We start from the raw sequence: 17,440 nt of genomic DNA, 5'->3' as shown, positions 1-17,440 counted from the left end.
AAATTATTTGAAGATAAAACGGTGTCGGTTTCAAAACTTCAAATAGGCTTTACCAAAAACGGATCCGCAAAGCCCATATCCAAGCCCACCACATATTCCACCGTCTTTGCTGTTTCGTCCCTTATAAACCGATCTACCCCTCGATATTGTTTTAGTTTCCTAAGAATCTCGACGAAAAGTTACAAACGAACGATGGTGTTCCTCTCGATTCCGAACGGAGAGACTCTCTCCGTCGACGTAAACCCAAACGCAACCACCATCTCCGCCTTCGAAAAGTTAATCCACCAACGCACCGATCTCCCCCAGCCTCTCCTCCGCTACTCCCTCCGTATGCGAAACCCTAGCCTCGCGAATCCCGATTCAATCCTCCTCTCCGATCTCGGCGTCTCTCGTTTCTCAACGCTAATCATCCAAATCCCTCTCCTCGGCGGGATGCAAGCAGGAGGAGCCGCAGCTCCTCCTCCTCCGAAGCCTCGTCTCGATTTCCTCAACTCGAGGCCTCCGTCGAATTACGTCGCCGGATTAGGTCGCGGCGCTACGGGATTCACCACTCGTTCCGATATCGGTCCTGCTCGCGCGGCTCCCGATCTTCCCGACAGATCCGCCGCGGCTGCAGTAGCGCCTGCTCCGGCGGAGAAGGCGGAGGAGGACGAAGAGGCGGAGGAGAAGGGGTACGATGAGAATCAGAAGTTTGATGAGTTTGAAGGGAACGATGCTGGTTTGTTTGCTAATGCGGAGTACGATGAGGATGACAAGGAGGCTGATGCGATCTGGGAGTCTATTGATCAGAGGATGGATTCGAGGAGGAAAGACAGGAGGGAGGCGAAGCTCAAGGAGGAGATTGAGAAGTATAGAGCGAGTAACCCTAAGATTACTGAGCAGTTTGCTGATTTGAAGAGGAAGTTGCATACTTTATCTGCGGATGAGTGGGATAGTATTCCTGAGATTGGGGATTACTCGCTGCGTAACAAGAAGAAGAAGTTTGAGAGCTTTGTGCCTATTCCGGATACTCTTTTGGAGAAGGCTAAGAAGGAGAAGGAGCTTGTGATGGCGTTGGATCCGAAGAGCAGAGCCGCTGGTGGTTCGGAGACGCCGTGGGGGCAGACTCCTGTGACGGACTTGACTGCTGTGGGTGAGGGGAGAGGTACTGTGTTGTCATTGAAGCTTGATAGGTTGTCGGATTCTGTCTCGGGGCAGACTGTTGTTGATCCTAAAGGCTACTTGACTGATTTGAAGAGTATGAAGAGAACCACTGATGAAGAGATTTACGATCGGAATAGAGCTAGGTTGTTGTACAAGAGTCTGACTCAGTCGAATCCGAAGAATCCCAATGGGTGGATTGCTGCTGCTAGAGTTGAGGAGATGGATGGGAAGATTAAGGCAGCTAGGCTTCAAATTCAGAGGGGCTGCGAAGAGTGCCCGAAGAATGAGGATGTTTGGCTTGAAGCTTGTAGGTTGGCTAATCCAGAAGATGCCAAGGCGGTGATTGCGAGGGGTGTTAAGCTGATTCCCAATTCTGTGAAGCTTTGGTTGGAGGCTGCGAAGCTGGAGCGTGACGAGGAGAACAAGAGTAGGGTGCTGAGGAAGGGACTGGAGCATATTCCAGACTCGGTGAGGCTGTGGAAGGCTGTTGTTGAGTTGGCTAATGAGGAAGATGCGAGGATTCTGCTTCACAGGGCTGTGGAGTGCTGCCCTTTGCATCTCGAGCTGTGGCTGGCACTTGCGAGGCTTGAAACATATGAGAATTCAAGGAAGGTGTTGAATAAAGCGAGAGAGAAGCTCTCTAAGGAGCCGGCTATTTGGATTACAGCTGCTAAGCTTGAGGAAGCTAATGGGAACACGCAGATGGTGGGGAAGATTATTGAAAGGGGTATAAAGACTCTGCAGCGAGAAGGGGTTGTTATTGACCGAGAAAATTGGATGAACGAGGCTGAGGCCTCTGAGAGAGCAGGGTCTGTCGCAACATGCCAGGCAATTATCAAGAACACTATTGGTATTGGAGTCGAGGAAGAGGATAGAAAGAGAACATGGGTTGCTGATGCCGAGGAGTGCAAGAAGAGGGGTTCCATTGAGACTGCAAGAGCAATATATGCCCATTCTCTTACTGTATTCTTGACCAAGAAAAGCATCTGGCTTAAAGCGGCTCAGCTTGAAAAGAGCCACGGGAGCAAGGAGTCCCTTGATGCTTTGTTGCGTAAGGCTGTGACATATGTCCCTCAGGCTGAAGTTCTCTGGCTCATGGGTGCTAAAGAGAAGTGGCTTGCTGGAGATGTTCCAGCAGCCCGTGCTATTCTACAAGAGGCTTATGCTGCAATTCCCAACTCGGAAGAGATCTGGCTTGCTGCTTTCAAGCTTGAGTTTGAGAACAAGGAGCCGGAGAGGGCGAGAATGCTTCTTGCGAAGGCAAGGGAGAGAGGAGGGACTGAGAGGGTGTGGATGAAATCAGCCATTGTTGAGAGAGAACTTGGCGACGTGGAGGCGGAGAGGAGACTGATTAATGAAGGCTTGAAGCAGTTCCCAAGATTCTTCAAGCTTTGGTTGATGCGTGGGCAGCTCGAGGAACGGTTCAATCATCTGGAACAGGCCAGAAAAGCTTATGAATCTGGTTTAAAGCACTGTCCAGATTGCGTTCCTCTGTGGCTGGCGCTCGCTAATCTTGAAGAGAGAGTGACTGGGCTGAACAAAGCCCGGGCTATTCTCACCACGGCCAGGAAGAAGAATCCTCACGTAGATGAGCTATGGTTGGCTGCTATACGTGTTGAACTCAGGCATGACAACAAGAGAGAAGCAGAGCACCTGATGTCAAAGGCTCTCCAAGAGTGTCCTACCAGTGGTATCCTCTGGGCTGCGGACGTAGAGATGGCGCCACGTCCTCGCCGGAAAACAAAGAGTATGGATGCCATGAAGAAGTGTGATCGCGACCCGCATGTCACTGCAGCCGTTGCCAAGCTCTTCTGGCAAGACAAGAAGGTGGAGAAAGCCGGGGCGTGGTTAAAACGGGCTGTGACCCTCGCCCCAGATATTGGTGATTTCTGGGCGTTGTACTACAAATTTGAACTTCAACATGGGACTGAAGAGAGCCAGAAGGAGGTCCTTGCCAAATGTGTGGCTTGTGAGCCGAAGCATGGTGAGAAGTGGCAAGCTATCTCAAAAGCGGTGGAGAATGCACACCAGCCTATCGAGGTCATCTTGAAGAAAGTCGTGATTGCATTGAGCAAGGAACAGAAGGCTGCTGCTTGAGAGTAAAAACATATATTCCTTTTGTTTCCATGATGATCATCATACTCTACTCATAGCACATTACACCTTTGCTCTTTTGTTTTCTCTTTGCAGGCTCAACTTTTAGCTGTTGTTTTTTTTCAGTAACGCAAACTGATAATGATTTGATGGAGTGTTTTCACAAGATACTTTGTTTACTGATCCTTCAGTCTTCTTTGTGAGTTTCTGTGAGCTGTAGCTCAGCCATTAAACTTTTTTATTTAATATTATCTATGGTGTATTGATGATTCATTTGTTGTTCCTTTCACGCCTTGGCCATCCTTGTCTTCATGGTGTCTAACATTGGCGTGTGTGTACTAACTCATGAAATCCAACTTCAAAGCTTCTTTAGACAGTGTAAGCAACTAATAACCCCTGACATAATGAGTTTATTTGAGTTTATTTGTCCACCCTATTAACAACACTGATTGTGATAAGAGTAAAATCCTAGGTGAATTTAGTAAACCTCTTGCATGTTTAAATTAACCAACTAGTTTCATGCTAACCTCCCACAATTTATTTGCCTTCTCTACAACACTGGCTTCTTCTGGAGAGCTGATTCTCAAAACAAAGTCAGAGGTCTCATACCAGCTCAAGTAGACTGCGGATTTTAAGAGCCTTGTGTTTCTCTCAACCTGCAGTATGTGCTAGTCTTAGGTAACAAGTTTGGTAGTGCCCACGTTTTGCTAGATTCTTGTTTTACTGGTGGATCTGTTTCTAGTCTTTCCCCAGATCCTCGTTATGTGCATAATATTTGGTGATATACTTGTGGAAAGGCAGGAAGAGAATCCCAATTCAGCGTTATTAAGATCTTTGAACAGTCTTAAGTTCTGTCAACGCAACCAGGGTTAGATGGAAATTAATGGCGACTCTGAAACCGCGGATAAACTTTTGATTTTTTCCATTAAGATCACAGTCATATTCATATATACGCAAAAGCTGCTCGTGCTTCCTACAAGTCTTTGTAATGCCTGAACCTGTCGCAGTCAATATCTCAAAATCAGGATCAACTTCATCAGAACACAGCTGACTCTTTGGCGGTTAAAACTACTTGCAGATCTATAGTTCCATAGGAACTGGACTACACTAAGACAATCTGCTTGCCCACTTGGTACGACAATTGGACCACATTAGGATGTATTGAGCTCATCACAACGTCTCTCACCAGACGTTAATCTGTGTATGTCTAAACAATCGGGACCCGACCAACTGTATCTATCAGATTCGTATTACTTATAGCTTCAGATTAGATACAATTTGACATTTGACATTTTGGTTATGCCATCGTCATTAGTAAACGGTAACAAAGTCTTGGAAGATAGAGGTCTTCAATACGGTAGTACATATTGTGTTTATACAATACTAAACGTATAACATACTAAACAAATGAATCACAAGAGCCCACTAAACTAAAAGACAGATAAGAAACTTTTGGTTGACTTTGAAAACAATAATCTCATCGCCCGTCACTGATCAGCTGCTGATAAAAACATCACAAATACATGGAAAGAAGCCACGAATCCGAAGTACATGGGAGCTGTCACCGTTTCGTGATAATAGTGTTCCCAAGTTATGACTGGTACTAATACTGCAAGTTCGTTGGAACAAAGACTACAAAATGCAGGAGGCTGATGTATCAGTCCAGTGGAAAAAGGCAAAAATGAACAATCTAAAGAAATTCTTCTTGTGATCTTGTGTTAGCTCCTAATTTTGAAAAGGGCACCGCATCAATATCTCTATTAAATTCCCTTCAAATTGTGAGATCATCTTAGTTCTCTATCAATCACTGACGAAAAAGGTAGTATTAGGTCACTGACACGTTAAAATATATGTTAATTTATTTATCAAAATATCTCACTGATCCAGTTGATGGATTTAAAGGATCAAGACCAACTGCATGTATCGAATCAGATTCTTGATATGGAGATAATTTTCCACAAACATAGGTTCTATTCTAATTTTAATTTCAGACATGATTGAGGGAGGATTTAAGAAGGGGTTCTCTGGTACTTGTAAATCTTGCCTAAACCGCCAAATACAAAAGAAAATATTGATGAACTTGGCAGTTGGCTTCGATATACTTGGTGATGTACTGGTCCGGTGTTCAAATTTTGATCCACATATGATAACTTATCAACTCGTCAACAATCCTCTATATTCTAGTCTAAACTCTTTTTAGAATAAAATCTTCTTTAACCATATAGTATTTCTAACTTCCAAAATGTTACAACGATAGAATTACTTTCAAATAAAGCAATGTACTAGAGAATCAAATCTTATTGGGATAAAGATTCATCTTAAAGATAAGGATTGAGTATGCTCATAGATAAGTTAGAATCCTAATAAGAGAACTACTATTAGGATTAGTCTAATATGTGGCGGATCTAGCAAATGTGTCAATATGTGGCACACCATTTAGATAACAAAGTCTTCAACCAAATATGCATAGGGCATTCCCTCAATTTTCAAAAAAAAAAAACTAATGAAGAATATTTTTTTTTGTATGTGGCACTTGCCCCACCCAAGGCTCACCTAGGTCTGCCCCTTATTAGAATCTTTCGTTGCATAAATACATTGTAACATTTTCATTATTCAATACAAGTTTACAGTTTATATCACAAAGTATCTATTAACACAATTATATTCAAGATTCTGTGATGTAAGAAAAATCATTATATTTCTTATATTCACTCCGCCTTTTACTTGAAAATAGAGTAGGTTTCGAATAAATTCTTCATTTTAATCTCAGTTTTGAAGAGAAAAAATCGAATAATACATGAATGTTCTTAGAAAACGGATTCAAAAGTCTTCCACTATGAGGGCTTTCATGTACTATATACACTACTAATATATCTTCACAATAAAGAAAAATAGAATAATACATCAAAAATGTTCTTAGTAAGCAGGTTCAAAAAGTCTTCCACTACGAGGGCTTCCATATACCACATACACTACTACTATATCTCTATGGTATGTTTTTGCAATTCGGGAAGCCTGATGATAAATTTATAATCTTTTTTACTTTTGGTTCAGTTCAGATAAACTTTTTGAACTACAAATTTGTAAACCAAAAGACCAGGTGTAAATCTAGTCCTATATTAGATAACACTTTTTTGTTTAGAAATGTAGTTTCTATAGAGTCGTTATAATATTATCCAAGTTCATTATATTTTGCTCTTAAAGAAAACGTGTGCCGAATTCTGGACCCCAAAATGACTACCAAAAGCAGAACCAAGAAAAAAAACTAATCCATTATATGAGGTTTGTGATCATCACATGATGATGATGGGACAAGAACATGTTCGATAACTTTTTTCAAAATATATAAAGAAATAATGCAAACAGATAACGCTGTTGTTGGTCTATGTATGTGCGCATACACAGAAAAATAATATGAGTGGAAACTATCAAAACCGCATATTTGACTTTGGTACTATCAAGTGTTCGTGGCTTGTTGGTTGTTGAACTATTTATTATTTTCTGTTAAATATCTTGGGGGTTAGACGTTTATGCTATTTTCATTTCTATGTAGTATGGTTAGTGGTTTATAGTTGATTTTATTAGATAAGACGTAATCTGAACTATTCTCGTATAAAAAATTATTATCTCCTCGTGAGTGTTTCATAAAACCTAGATCAATATCTAAACAAGATAAGGTATTTAATTGGTCCAGCAATTCAATTCAATTTTATTATGATGAAACAGGTAGAACATAAATTTCAGCGTAGTTGGTTTTGTAACATTTTTAATGAATTGTATTGGTTCCGTTTAATGTACGAACTAATTTTTACAATGCACTTGAAATAATTACTTTTTTTTTGTAAAAACTTGAAATAATTACTTGAAAGGTTACTTTTTATAATTCAAGATCTTAGGTCCAAATAGTCATGTGAATCGTTGTGTAATCTATCATATCAATCATCCGGACTTAAACATATCTTATGTTTCTAGAGATGGCTTATAATACTTCCTTTGTTCCCAAAAAAAAGATTTTTTAGAGTATTCACGCATATTAAGGAAATAATTATTTTTTTATAATTTAATTTATTATTTATTTTCTTATACATTGAAATATTCAACCAATTCAAATATTTTTAATTAATGTTTTTTAAAAGTATACAATTTTTCAACATTAACTACTAAAAGTACTTTAAAATTTAAAAAAAAAATCTATCATTTTGAAACAAAAAATAAATCTAAAAAATCTTACTTTTAAGAACAGAGGGAGTATATATTTATTAGGTTGTCTTACATGATCAACAATTCTTGTTAACATTATCAACAATAACTAACAGGGCCAGCTCCAAAAAAGCATGGATCATGTTCAAAGATTTTAAATATAAATCCTATATACATGTCATATCACATATGTATGAATTATTTTAACAAAAAGAAATACAGTATGTCCTATCCTAACTCATACCGCATGAGAGCATTATCTGTAAACCGGTCCTTGATATTAACGGTATAAACATACATTAGTAATGAAAAAGAAAACTGGATATTTGAATGTGAAAATGAAGTAGTGGTCGACATTAAATAAAATAAATTAAAAGTACTGGTCATTTTCGGAATTAGATCCTCTTTGAATCAAAACATCGACGACGTGAATTCAGGTTAAGAAGAAACCCAAAGCATCGTTTTCTTCGATTCTTTAGATTGTTTCAGTTGGCAGGTAATGAAAATAATAATACTATTAATGCTCAATTAATATTATTTATTACGGGAAAATGAAATGTGCCTACCACGTAATGAGTTTCCTTTCTAATTGTTAACAGATGATTCGTTCCATTAAATAAACAAAAATAATAATAATACTCCATATACAAGTAGGTCTAGAAAAATCGGTGGAGGGACCAAACACTTGAAAACTCCATGAAGTCAATTTTACAGTACAAGGTCCACAATCTTTAGTTTCTCTCCACCACATGTTTGACAATCTTGTCCTCAAAAGGTCCCACTCTTTCTAAATTGTGTTAAAGAAGTGAACACAACTGAATTATCTAAGAAATACGGTATGAATCAAATAATCATGAATATATCTGAGTAATTTTTATATCTTATTATTTTGAATGAATTGAAAATATTTAATTTGTTTGGTATTATATTTAGACCAATAAAGGCATGGTGTATTTTTTAGCAAATTGAGAAAAGGTATGGTGTATAATAATCAAATCTGTAGTAGATTAGGTATGTTTTATATTCATTAATTGGCCATATGATTAGGTGATATTGCACACCTAGATATCTGATTCATTTATCAATAAAGACAAATGGTTGAAGATTTCATCAAAAATCCTCAGATCCAGATATATATGTAGTCAAAAACAGTTACAAAGATGATCAGATGGTTACTATTTCAGTAAAATGTTACTGTGGTACAAGAACAAGACCCAATGTTATCAAGAAACAAGAAACACTCTTTCAATAAAGATTACCACTCCATAATTTACGACAACTCCCATATATATAGGACTCAAAAGCTATTTCTACACCCAAAACTCAGCAACCGCTTTATAAATAAACGCTCAGTGAGCGGTTTGAGCCCTCCTCGTCACCGCTACTGCTGCTCCAAACAAGGTTATTGCGACCATGAAAAACAAAAAGAGATAAGATATATAAAAAACAAATCTACAGTTGAAAATCATCGGTGAGCCATTCTTGAAAAGTAGTTGAAGTCATGGTGTTGGACTCTCAGCTGCTTTAGCCAAGAATCAGCAACACTTAGAAGCGACAGAACTCGTTCTTGATCTTGGCCATGATCGTCTTCCCTGAGCCAAACATTGCCTTGCATCTTGTAAGTGGCTAACCCGAAAGGAAGCAGAGTCACACCTTCTCCTTCCTTCCGAGCCCTCTCCTTCTCCCCGCCATTCTCTTCTGGCTCCATATCTGTTTATCAAGAGACCATAACAATTACATTTTTGCAAAAATACAACCAGGACCGGTCCTGAAATTTTAAAGACTATCAGACGGTTTAGTAAATATTTTAATTTTTAACAAATTATGTTTATTGTAAATTTTAATTTAAATTATGTAGATTTTAATTTTTAAAAAATTATTTACAAATTTGTGGATTTATCTTTATTGTAATTTTTTTTTAAATGGTAACTATATGCCAATGTTTCACTTGTCTATATCTAGGACCGGCCCTGGACATAACACATCAAAAGTGTTAGTAGTAGCAGTACCTTGGAAAGAAGATGAAAGAGTGTGATAAGTGAGGAAACAAGTAGACAAATCTTTGATGGTCCTTCCCATAGGTATATGGTAAATAGGGTACCACGCTACAGCCATCCAACTCGCCGGTGAAAGATCGACGCTTCTCAGCGACATCAATCCAGGGTACCTTCGAGCCAACTCATTGATCTGTAACCCCCAAACACGTGTCATTGAATGATCATATCATTATAACCTGCATTGAGAGTAGTTAGTTTAGTTACCTTATCCATGAGAGGAACTCTAGCATAAGGAGCTGATCTCTCAAAGTGTTGTAAATAAAGATAGCCCAAACGATCGTTAGCGTCATGCTCAAGTCCTCCTTCATCAGAAGCAGCACTTCTCGAAAGCTTATCACTTTCACTCTCTTCACTATATGAATCACTAAACGAATCTCTCGTCTCGCTCTCCCCATACTCAGACTCATCCCTAAATCAAAGATTCAATAGTTTCATCAAAAGGATCAAACTTTTAAAATCTAAAACTCTGCTTTTTGTACCTTAAGCGGATCAAGGAAGAGCGAGAGATGAAGATCTGGATGGCAGAGAGGTAAGGAGCGTAGTACTGAACAAGAGATTCGCCGTTGGTGAGACGAATGGGAACGCCAGCTCCATAAGCACTCCATTCATCGTAGCAATCCCAGAGATCGCTTAATCTGAAAAACTCAACCTTTTCTCTCTCTGATTGGTGCCAAATCCGATTCAAGCTCCTAATCTCCGTCTGCAAAACAAAAAAAAAGGAATCATTTTTAATGTAAAGAAAGAAAGAAAGAAAGAAAGAAACAGAGGAAGGATTGAGACCTTGGGGAGAGATTGGGGAGGCACGACAGGTGTTGTGCAATGAAGGAAGCGGTCAAGGTTCGATTTTTTCATTGACCCTTTACCGAACACCATGATTCCTTTCTCTAGAGAGAGAGAGAGATTGGGTTTCTTGATTCTTCTTTGAGAAAACAGAGAGAAACAGAGAGGAACGAGAGAGAGAGAGATGAGAGGGGGGAATTTAAGAGAGGAAGACACGCAAGCGAGTGTTTGAGTTTTGACGTTAGGACAGCTTAATTTAAGGGCAACGCAATTTACGGACAAGAAATGTTTTTTTTTAAGGGGAAAAAAAAAACGAAATTTGCTGAGTTAACTTGGACAAGAAATAAAAGTATTTTTTTTTTTTTTTTCTGTGGAGAAAGCTTATTTTACGGTTGTTTTGTATGTTTCTGTGATCGAAAACTCGAAACGAGATATACCCGAAAGAGACGAGAAAATTTGCAGACTTGACAAGAAAAGAGAAGACCCAGTTTGTCAAAACAGAGTTTTTTGTTTGTTTGATTGATGATAAAAATGAATTTTCACGGAAAACTATAAACTTTCTCGGGAAAAAACAGAACAGAGGGTGTCGGGATACGAAACAGAGACGAGGTTATATATATATAAGGTGTGAGAGAGAGATAGAATCGATTAGCTTTCTCTTCAAAAATTCTTTCTTTTACCTCATCAATATCCTCTCTTTTGGGTTTTTACTTTTTCTTTATTTAATTTTAGAAAATACAGAAAGATTTGCTCCCAAAAAAAAAATTACAGAAAGATAAATAAAAAAGATTAAGACAAAAGAAAGACGAAGGTTCTGTAATTAAGGAGTACACACACCTAATCAAAGATTATCTCGAAGTTTGACGATTTTCCTCGTCCACATCTCATGATCCTCACGTGTTTTTTTTTAAATATTTTTAATCTCTTAATCTATTCGATTAGAAGATTACTGACAAAACTTAACAACCAACTAAAGTGTTTTTTTTAAACTAAAGTGTTGTTTTGACAAAAGAAAAACCTAAAGTGTTGTCCAAAATTAACAATAAGAGGTTTAAAATATTAAATTGTTTGACGATTCCCAAGTAAAAGATTGAAGACTCTCAAGTCTCAACTATTAATATTTCTTCTTTTGTTTCATTTTAATTATCGTTCTACGTTTATGCATATAGATTAAAAAACGTATAATTTTGTATATTTCTAAAATAAAAACACAATTATCTATACACATAACCATATTTTATTTTAATAGAAAATTAAAATGAAGAATCTTATTAATAAATTTTACATTGAAACTTTAAAACAACACTTATTTTGAAATGAATTTTTTTCCTACAACGACAACTAAATCAAAACGGAAGGAGCAAAAACATTAAGAAATTTCTTAGTTATTAGTTTATTAGAGAAAAGTTAGCATTGATTTAAAATACACAAAAAGTCGGTTTTGTTCATGTCCAATTTGAAAAGTATATCAGCAACAAAATAAAAATATATATGTACATATACATGTATACATTGTTTAATTAGGCTGCCTAACTTGTTGCATAAGTGTGTCTAATACTGTGTTGTACTCCTGTCTTCTACCGCATGTCCATATCTTTCGATTGACTATAAAATAAAATTCAAAAAAAATCTTTTGATTGACTATATCATAATCTATAATACCATGTTCGATCCAAGAAAAATTCAAAGAAAAGATGTGTATATATGTATATGTATTTATACTTGCTTTAAAATATGGTGCATCTGTTTGGTTGATATATATATAATTTTAACAAATTTGTTACTTATAATTCTTTAACATTCATTTGGTTGATATATTACTAAAATTCTGTCACTTTAGATTTAGCATCATATATTACACATAGATTAACGATGGTTCATGTTAGTAAAGAAAATCCACAAAATTTAAAATAGTATTCCATATATTAAGAAGTAACAATACCAGTTACTAGTTTTTTTTTTGAGAAACAGTTACTAGTTGCTAGTTACAGTAATAAATATGTAAAATATCACTCCATATATTAAAAATCTTGTAGAATAACAATTACGATATTTTAATTTCGAGATATCACGTCACTGAACTACCAACCAACAAAACTACTGATAATCAAGTGCCAGGTATAATGCTGCGAACTACAAAAATAAAACTGGTAAGCCGACTAATTAAGAATTTAGGTGTCTGAAACTAGTAAAAGAATGTCTAAATGTTACGTTACTGAAAACAATAAAAATTAAAGTATAGTTTCCGTTATTACTGCAGTCACCAGTTAATCACGTATAAAACATTGTCGATTACGCGATTTTTTTTAAACACTAGAATATACTACAGAGGAAATATACAAGGTGGAAAGTAGGTCTGGGCATTCGGGATCCCAATCGGGTTTCGGTTTTATCCAATCGGGTTTCGGTTTTTCGGATTTATCAAAATCAGTCCCATTCAGATTATATGAAAGTTCGGTTCGGGACCGGTTCGGGTTCTATCGGGTTCGAGTCGGGGTTAGTAAATCTTCAAAGAACCGGTACAACCCAATATACTTTCGGGTTCGGGTCCCAATCGTTTTTTCGGTTTAAAAGTACCTGATTTTTACCTATTTTATAACCAAAACATGAGTAAAATCGGTTCTTCGGTTTTAAAATACGTGATTTGTACATATTTTTTAACCAAAACTTAAGTAAAATCGATTCAAAAATAAGAAACATCAACCGTGATCATTCAAAATCAAACGAAAAGTAAACATATTTACTGATAAAAAGAAAACCAAATAAATAAAAGCATAAAACGAAAACCAAGTTCTCATGAAATGAGAAACATTGTTTAACGAAAACAAAATCTAAATCTAAATACTTCAAGATTCAACGGCCATCTTTAACCATCAACCTTCATGTAATAGAACCACCAACCTTCATGTAATAGATAAGTATTTTAGATGATTTCTTAGTGTATTTTGGATACATATTAAGAATTGAGATCATGTTTGGTACAAGATCTTTTCGAGGTTTTGAGTGTTTCGGGTTCTATCGGATATCCATTTAGATTCGGGTTCGGTTCGGATAATACCCATAACCCGAAATACCACAAAATAAGACCCATTCGGTATTTACGTCGGGTTCGGATCGGTCCGGATTCATTTTTATCGGATCGAATTCGGTTCAGATTTTCGGGTTCGGTTTATTTGCCCAGCCCTAGTGGAAAGCAGGGATGGAATGCATTTGAGATATACAAAGCTAGTAAGAACAAAACAGTACTCCAGTCGTTTCAATATAGATGATGTTTTAGAATAAGTATTCTATTTCAGTTTACATGAAATTTTGAAATTTTAAGATTAAAATTGTTTAACCACTTAAATTTTACAGTTTTTTTTTATAATTGGTTAAATGATTTAAAAATTACATTTTTAAAAATGATTTTTTAACAAAATATAATTTTTTAATTTTTGTGGACTAAGACAAAATATCGAGTATTATGAAACTGAAGGAATAAAATTAAAAGTTACCGTATAACCAATCATTCTATTTTATGTTCTTTTCTGAAATTTGTGGTTTGTTTGGCCTTTGCTCATGTCGTAGTTTTGTGACACATGGCAAGTAAATGAAGATGACATTCAATTCGTTGGAATTGCTAGCGGGCCCATGAAAATACTTAAACCACACAAGACCAAAAATTGGTTTATTAATAGTTTGAATGTTTGATCAAGAAGAAAAAAAAAAGTTAATTATGGAGTAAGGCGAAGTATATGAGTTTCAAATGGAAGGATTTGATCCTTATAAATCAAATTTGAAATTGATACAGTTTTTAACTACTCAAATTGCAAATTTGCTACAGTTTTCACTAAACTAAAACCGGCATGTTGGTTATGAAGAGTAATGACCGGTTTATGCGGCGGCTGGATATGTCTGATGGCTGTGTGGCTCGAGATCATTATCGGGATTTGGGAACTGAAAACGAAAGGAGTGACCCATATATTGTAGGATTTCTGCCACGTGTTGTAATCCACATCGTAGTAATTGCTTTTGGATTTGGGGAATTATCATTTAGGCCCTTTTATTATAATATATCGATTGCTTTAAGGCCGCTATTTTCTATGCTTCCCGACTGTTAAGCCCATTTAACTAAATTGTTCCACTACACTAATATAATACATGCGGCTTCTAAAACCCAACACTTTGGTAAGTACCACCAGCACAATCACAAGTCTATGTCTCTTTATGTTTTCCTCACTAATATATCTCTAAAAATGATCAGCCAGACAATGATTCTTGATCAGTTGAAGAGATCCTTCCATGCTTCAAAATTCAGGTCCCATGGAGCACCATAGGGACAAGAGATTCCGAGGCAGAACTTTATGGCATGGTTACGGGATAAAATGATTACTTGGGGACTTCTGGTAAACCCACTCAGTTTCCTTTGGAACCAACTCTTCTTAAGTTGACCTTGCTCTCATGAAGTCTGGTCAACTGGTTCAGTAATAATCATGGCATTCCCTCCACTGCTTGAATCTTGACTTGAAATTTGCCTATAAAACAAAAAGACTACTCAACTATATATATGGCGCACAAATATCTATGAGATATGGCATGGGAGGAACAATAGGATCCACACTACAAAACAAAATGCACCACAAAATATTCAGACCACTATTAAGAACAAAACTTCTTCCTACCAATCTCACTGCATACCAGTCTCATTTAGTGGCAGTATCTCACTAAATGACTAAATGTCTGCACTAGATCGTTACATGTGCATAACTTAAAGACTTTATAGAGAGGTACTAAAAGTTAACAGGAAATATAATATTTCGTCTGTCACTGAAACTGAATCGATACAGCATATATGATCAAACCATTGACACATCCTAAAATAAGCCATCAAACTATCGCCACATTGATCTCGAAGACAGAGATTAAGAGTGATACTAGTGATCCATTTTGTGTAATATAGTTTGATAACACGATCTAAGGCATATCATTAGGCTATATGATGCATCATACGGTGAAAGTGACCCACCACCACATGACATCAATCGCTATCATACACATGGGGATGATGATGATGATGCCGTTCTTTTTCTTCCAGCAAAAGACATCCTTTTTACTTGTTTTTTCCATGCTTCTCTTTTCTTGTGTTTATGGATATGTATAATTAGAACTCTCAGTCTAGAGTGCTTTATTGTATGTTTCTTGTGATGAAATATTGAAATAGACTAAAGACATCATAATCAATATACACTATACTCTTTTGATATATGTAAGACAGTAAGAGTATGGCTAATGAATTATTTTTTTCACTCTTTCATACTATGATTAATTGCGGCGACTTCCACCCACCAAAGGTTTTACCGGTGATTAAACAGACGCGGCAGATGCATTTTTGTAACAAAGAGTCTAACAAGTCGATGTATATATAATTTCACATTTGTTACACAATATTTTTATATCAGTAAAATAAACAAAACAACTTCTGATTAGTAAGTTATTATCATCATAATAATTTGGCAAAACTACAATTTATGTGACGCCGTTATGTCATCTTTATGGTAACTAAGAAGAGTAAATATATAGTCCTTTGGTGGACGTATAGTATTCGTATTTGTAGGTAGTATGATAGTATTTTCTTTATCTACCATCAAATATAATATTACCGATTAAACCGTGTTTGTACGACAAATCATTGAAGATATCAATATAAGCTATACTGATATTTTCGATGACCTGGTATACGGGCCACTACAGTACGTAACGTGTATGATCATTTCTAGAACTTGAAAAGTGGGAAATAAAAAGTAATAGTATGACGCTCATTTCCAGAACTTCAAAAGTGGGAGATAAAGAGTTGATATCGATTCACTATTTGGTTTTAAATGTTACGGGGTGGAAAATGAAAAATCAAAAGTAAACGGTTAAATCTGTGAAAGTTTGCCAACAGGGGAAAACTGGGAAAATAGCGATCTATATGTTACTTTTATTACATTTAGTGATCTGAAGACTTTTTTGTTCACCAACCAATCAAGTCATGTGTCTTTTTTGTTTTCTTACTACGACATTTGCGTGCGAAATTGCTAATCAAACATAGTATAAAATATCATAAAGCAATGTCCACACCAACACTAGTTCCATGGATGCAGTGTTTTTAATCGTAAAAAAATGTATGCCTTAAAAGTGTGGTATGAGTTAATACTAATTAATGTTTAATTGGATTTTTACTGTTTAATCAGCGAGTCCGAAACACAACGTTATTTTTATTTTATTTTTGTTTAATCTTGGATATTTTTGGTGATGTCCAACTAATTCCCCAAAAAATAATACGAACCTTTGTTAAACAAAAAAATAATAATACGAACCTAAATCATGGTTTCATATTCATTTGACCAAACAAATAACAATTTAGTTTCTAACACTGACTCAAATCCATAACCCGGTTCTGAATTATCTTGATAGGAAATATAGTAAATTATCATTTTATATGAATTATAGTTTTTAGTTTAATCAATTTTATTAGATTAAGCTTGAAAATCCGTCAGTGCCAAAATTTAAAAATTAAGATACTTATATGTACCCTATATTATGTTTCTAATAAAAATATTATAACCATAATTATTAATATTATTTTGACATAGCCAAAATGATGAACACCATAGACAATTAGACATAACCAAACCGTATAAAAATTTCAGTAACATTATTAATTTATTATGTTTATTATTTTGACATCCTTTACACAGTAGTACTTTTACATGATAAATATTAAATATAGTTAATTTGCAAATGGATAATGGAAAACAAGTTGTAAGCTTTATTTCAAACAACAACGTCAAAAACAATCCAGCAAAAGGAAAAAACACATATAAAAGGTAAAGAAAAAGGATAATCTGATTAGGATGCGGAGAAAAAAGTGGACGAACATATCGATTTCGTAGTGCCCATCAAAATCCCATCTTGATTGTCGCGTCGCTTTAATTAAGAAACACATAGGAGGGAAAATAATTAAGAAGTAATAAATTAAAACAAAACTATTTGTAAACTCTCAGAGTATGAACACCATACTAGAAAGAGGCAAAGAGCCAAAGAGGAATACGCATTTTTTTTTCCAACTAGTTGATTTTTAATAAATAGAATGTATCAAGCCCAAAGTACACAGCCAAAAACCCAAATACATAAGCGAATGATCG

General features: G+C 36.0%; 2 protein-coding genes and 1 long non-coding RNA gene across 19 annotated transcripts; 2 read left to right on the top strand and 1 right to left on the bottom strand.

Moving 5' to 3' along the window:
* The first annotated feature begins 141 nt into the window (after positions 1-141).
* LOC103846633 (protein STABILIZED1) lies at positions 142-4,597 on the top strand. 17 transcript variants are annotated; one of them, XR_004450860.1, is made up of 4 exons: positions 142-3,242; positions 3,364-3,436; positions 3,602-3,615; positions 4,316-4,597. XR_004450860.1 is itself a non-coding variant. In XM_009123607.3 (2 exons), exon 1 carries the CDS (start codon positions 193-195, stop codon positions 3,238-3,240), a length of 3,048 nt encoding a protein of 1,015 aa, XP_009121855.1. In that variant the 5' UTR covers positions 142-192; the 3' UTR covers positions 3,241-3,242; positions 3,364-4,575. The 17 variants fall into 17 exon arrangements, 2 of the variants coding, with proteins under 2 accessions (XP_009121855.1, XP_009121844.1); XR_004450859.1 differs by having other exon boundaries at positions 3,551-3,615; XR_004450858.1 differs by having other exon boundaries at positions 3,528-3,615.
* Positions 4,598-8,589: 3,992 nt separating this feature from the next.
* Positions 8,590-10,857, bottom strand: LOC103846655. Its single transcript, XM_009123622.3, has 5 exons — positions 10,275-10,857; positions 9,974-10,194; positions 9,699-9,903; positions 9,447-9,624; positions 8,590-9,147 (listed from the first exon to the last, which is right to left on the bottom strand). The coding sequence occupies exons 1-5, from the start codon at positions 10,365-10,367 to the stop codon at positions 8,903-8,905; spliced, it is 942 nt and encodes a 313-aa protein (XP_009121870.1). The 5' UTR covers positions 10,368-10,857; the 3' UTR covers positions 8,590-8,902.
* A 249-nt stretch (positions 10,858-11,106) lies between these two features.
* LOC117127895 lies at positions 11,107-17,103 on the top strand. Its single transcript, XR_004450861.1, has 2 exons — positions 11,107-12,628; positions 13,472-17,103. It is a non-coding gene; the product is annotated as an uncharacterized LOC117127895 (long non-coding RNA).
* Positions 17,104-17,440: the final 337 nt, after the last annotated feature.

The sequence above is a fragment of the Brassica rapa genome, chromosome A09 (assembly GCF_000309985.2).
Source record: "Brassica rapa cultivar Chiifu-401-42 chromosome A09, CAAS_Brap_v3.01, whole genome shotgun sequence".
In the NCBI taxonomy this organism is placed as follows: Eukaryota; Viridiplantae; Streptophyta; class Magnoliopsida; order Brassicales; family Brassicaceae; genus Brassica; species Brassica rapa.
This window is presented reverse-complemented; position numbering and strand designations above follow the sequence as displayed.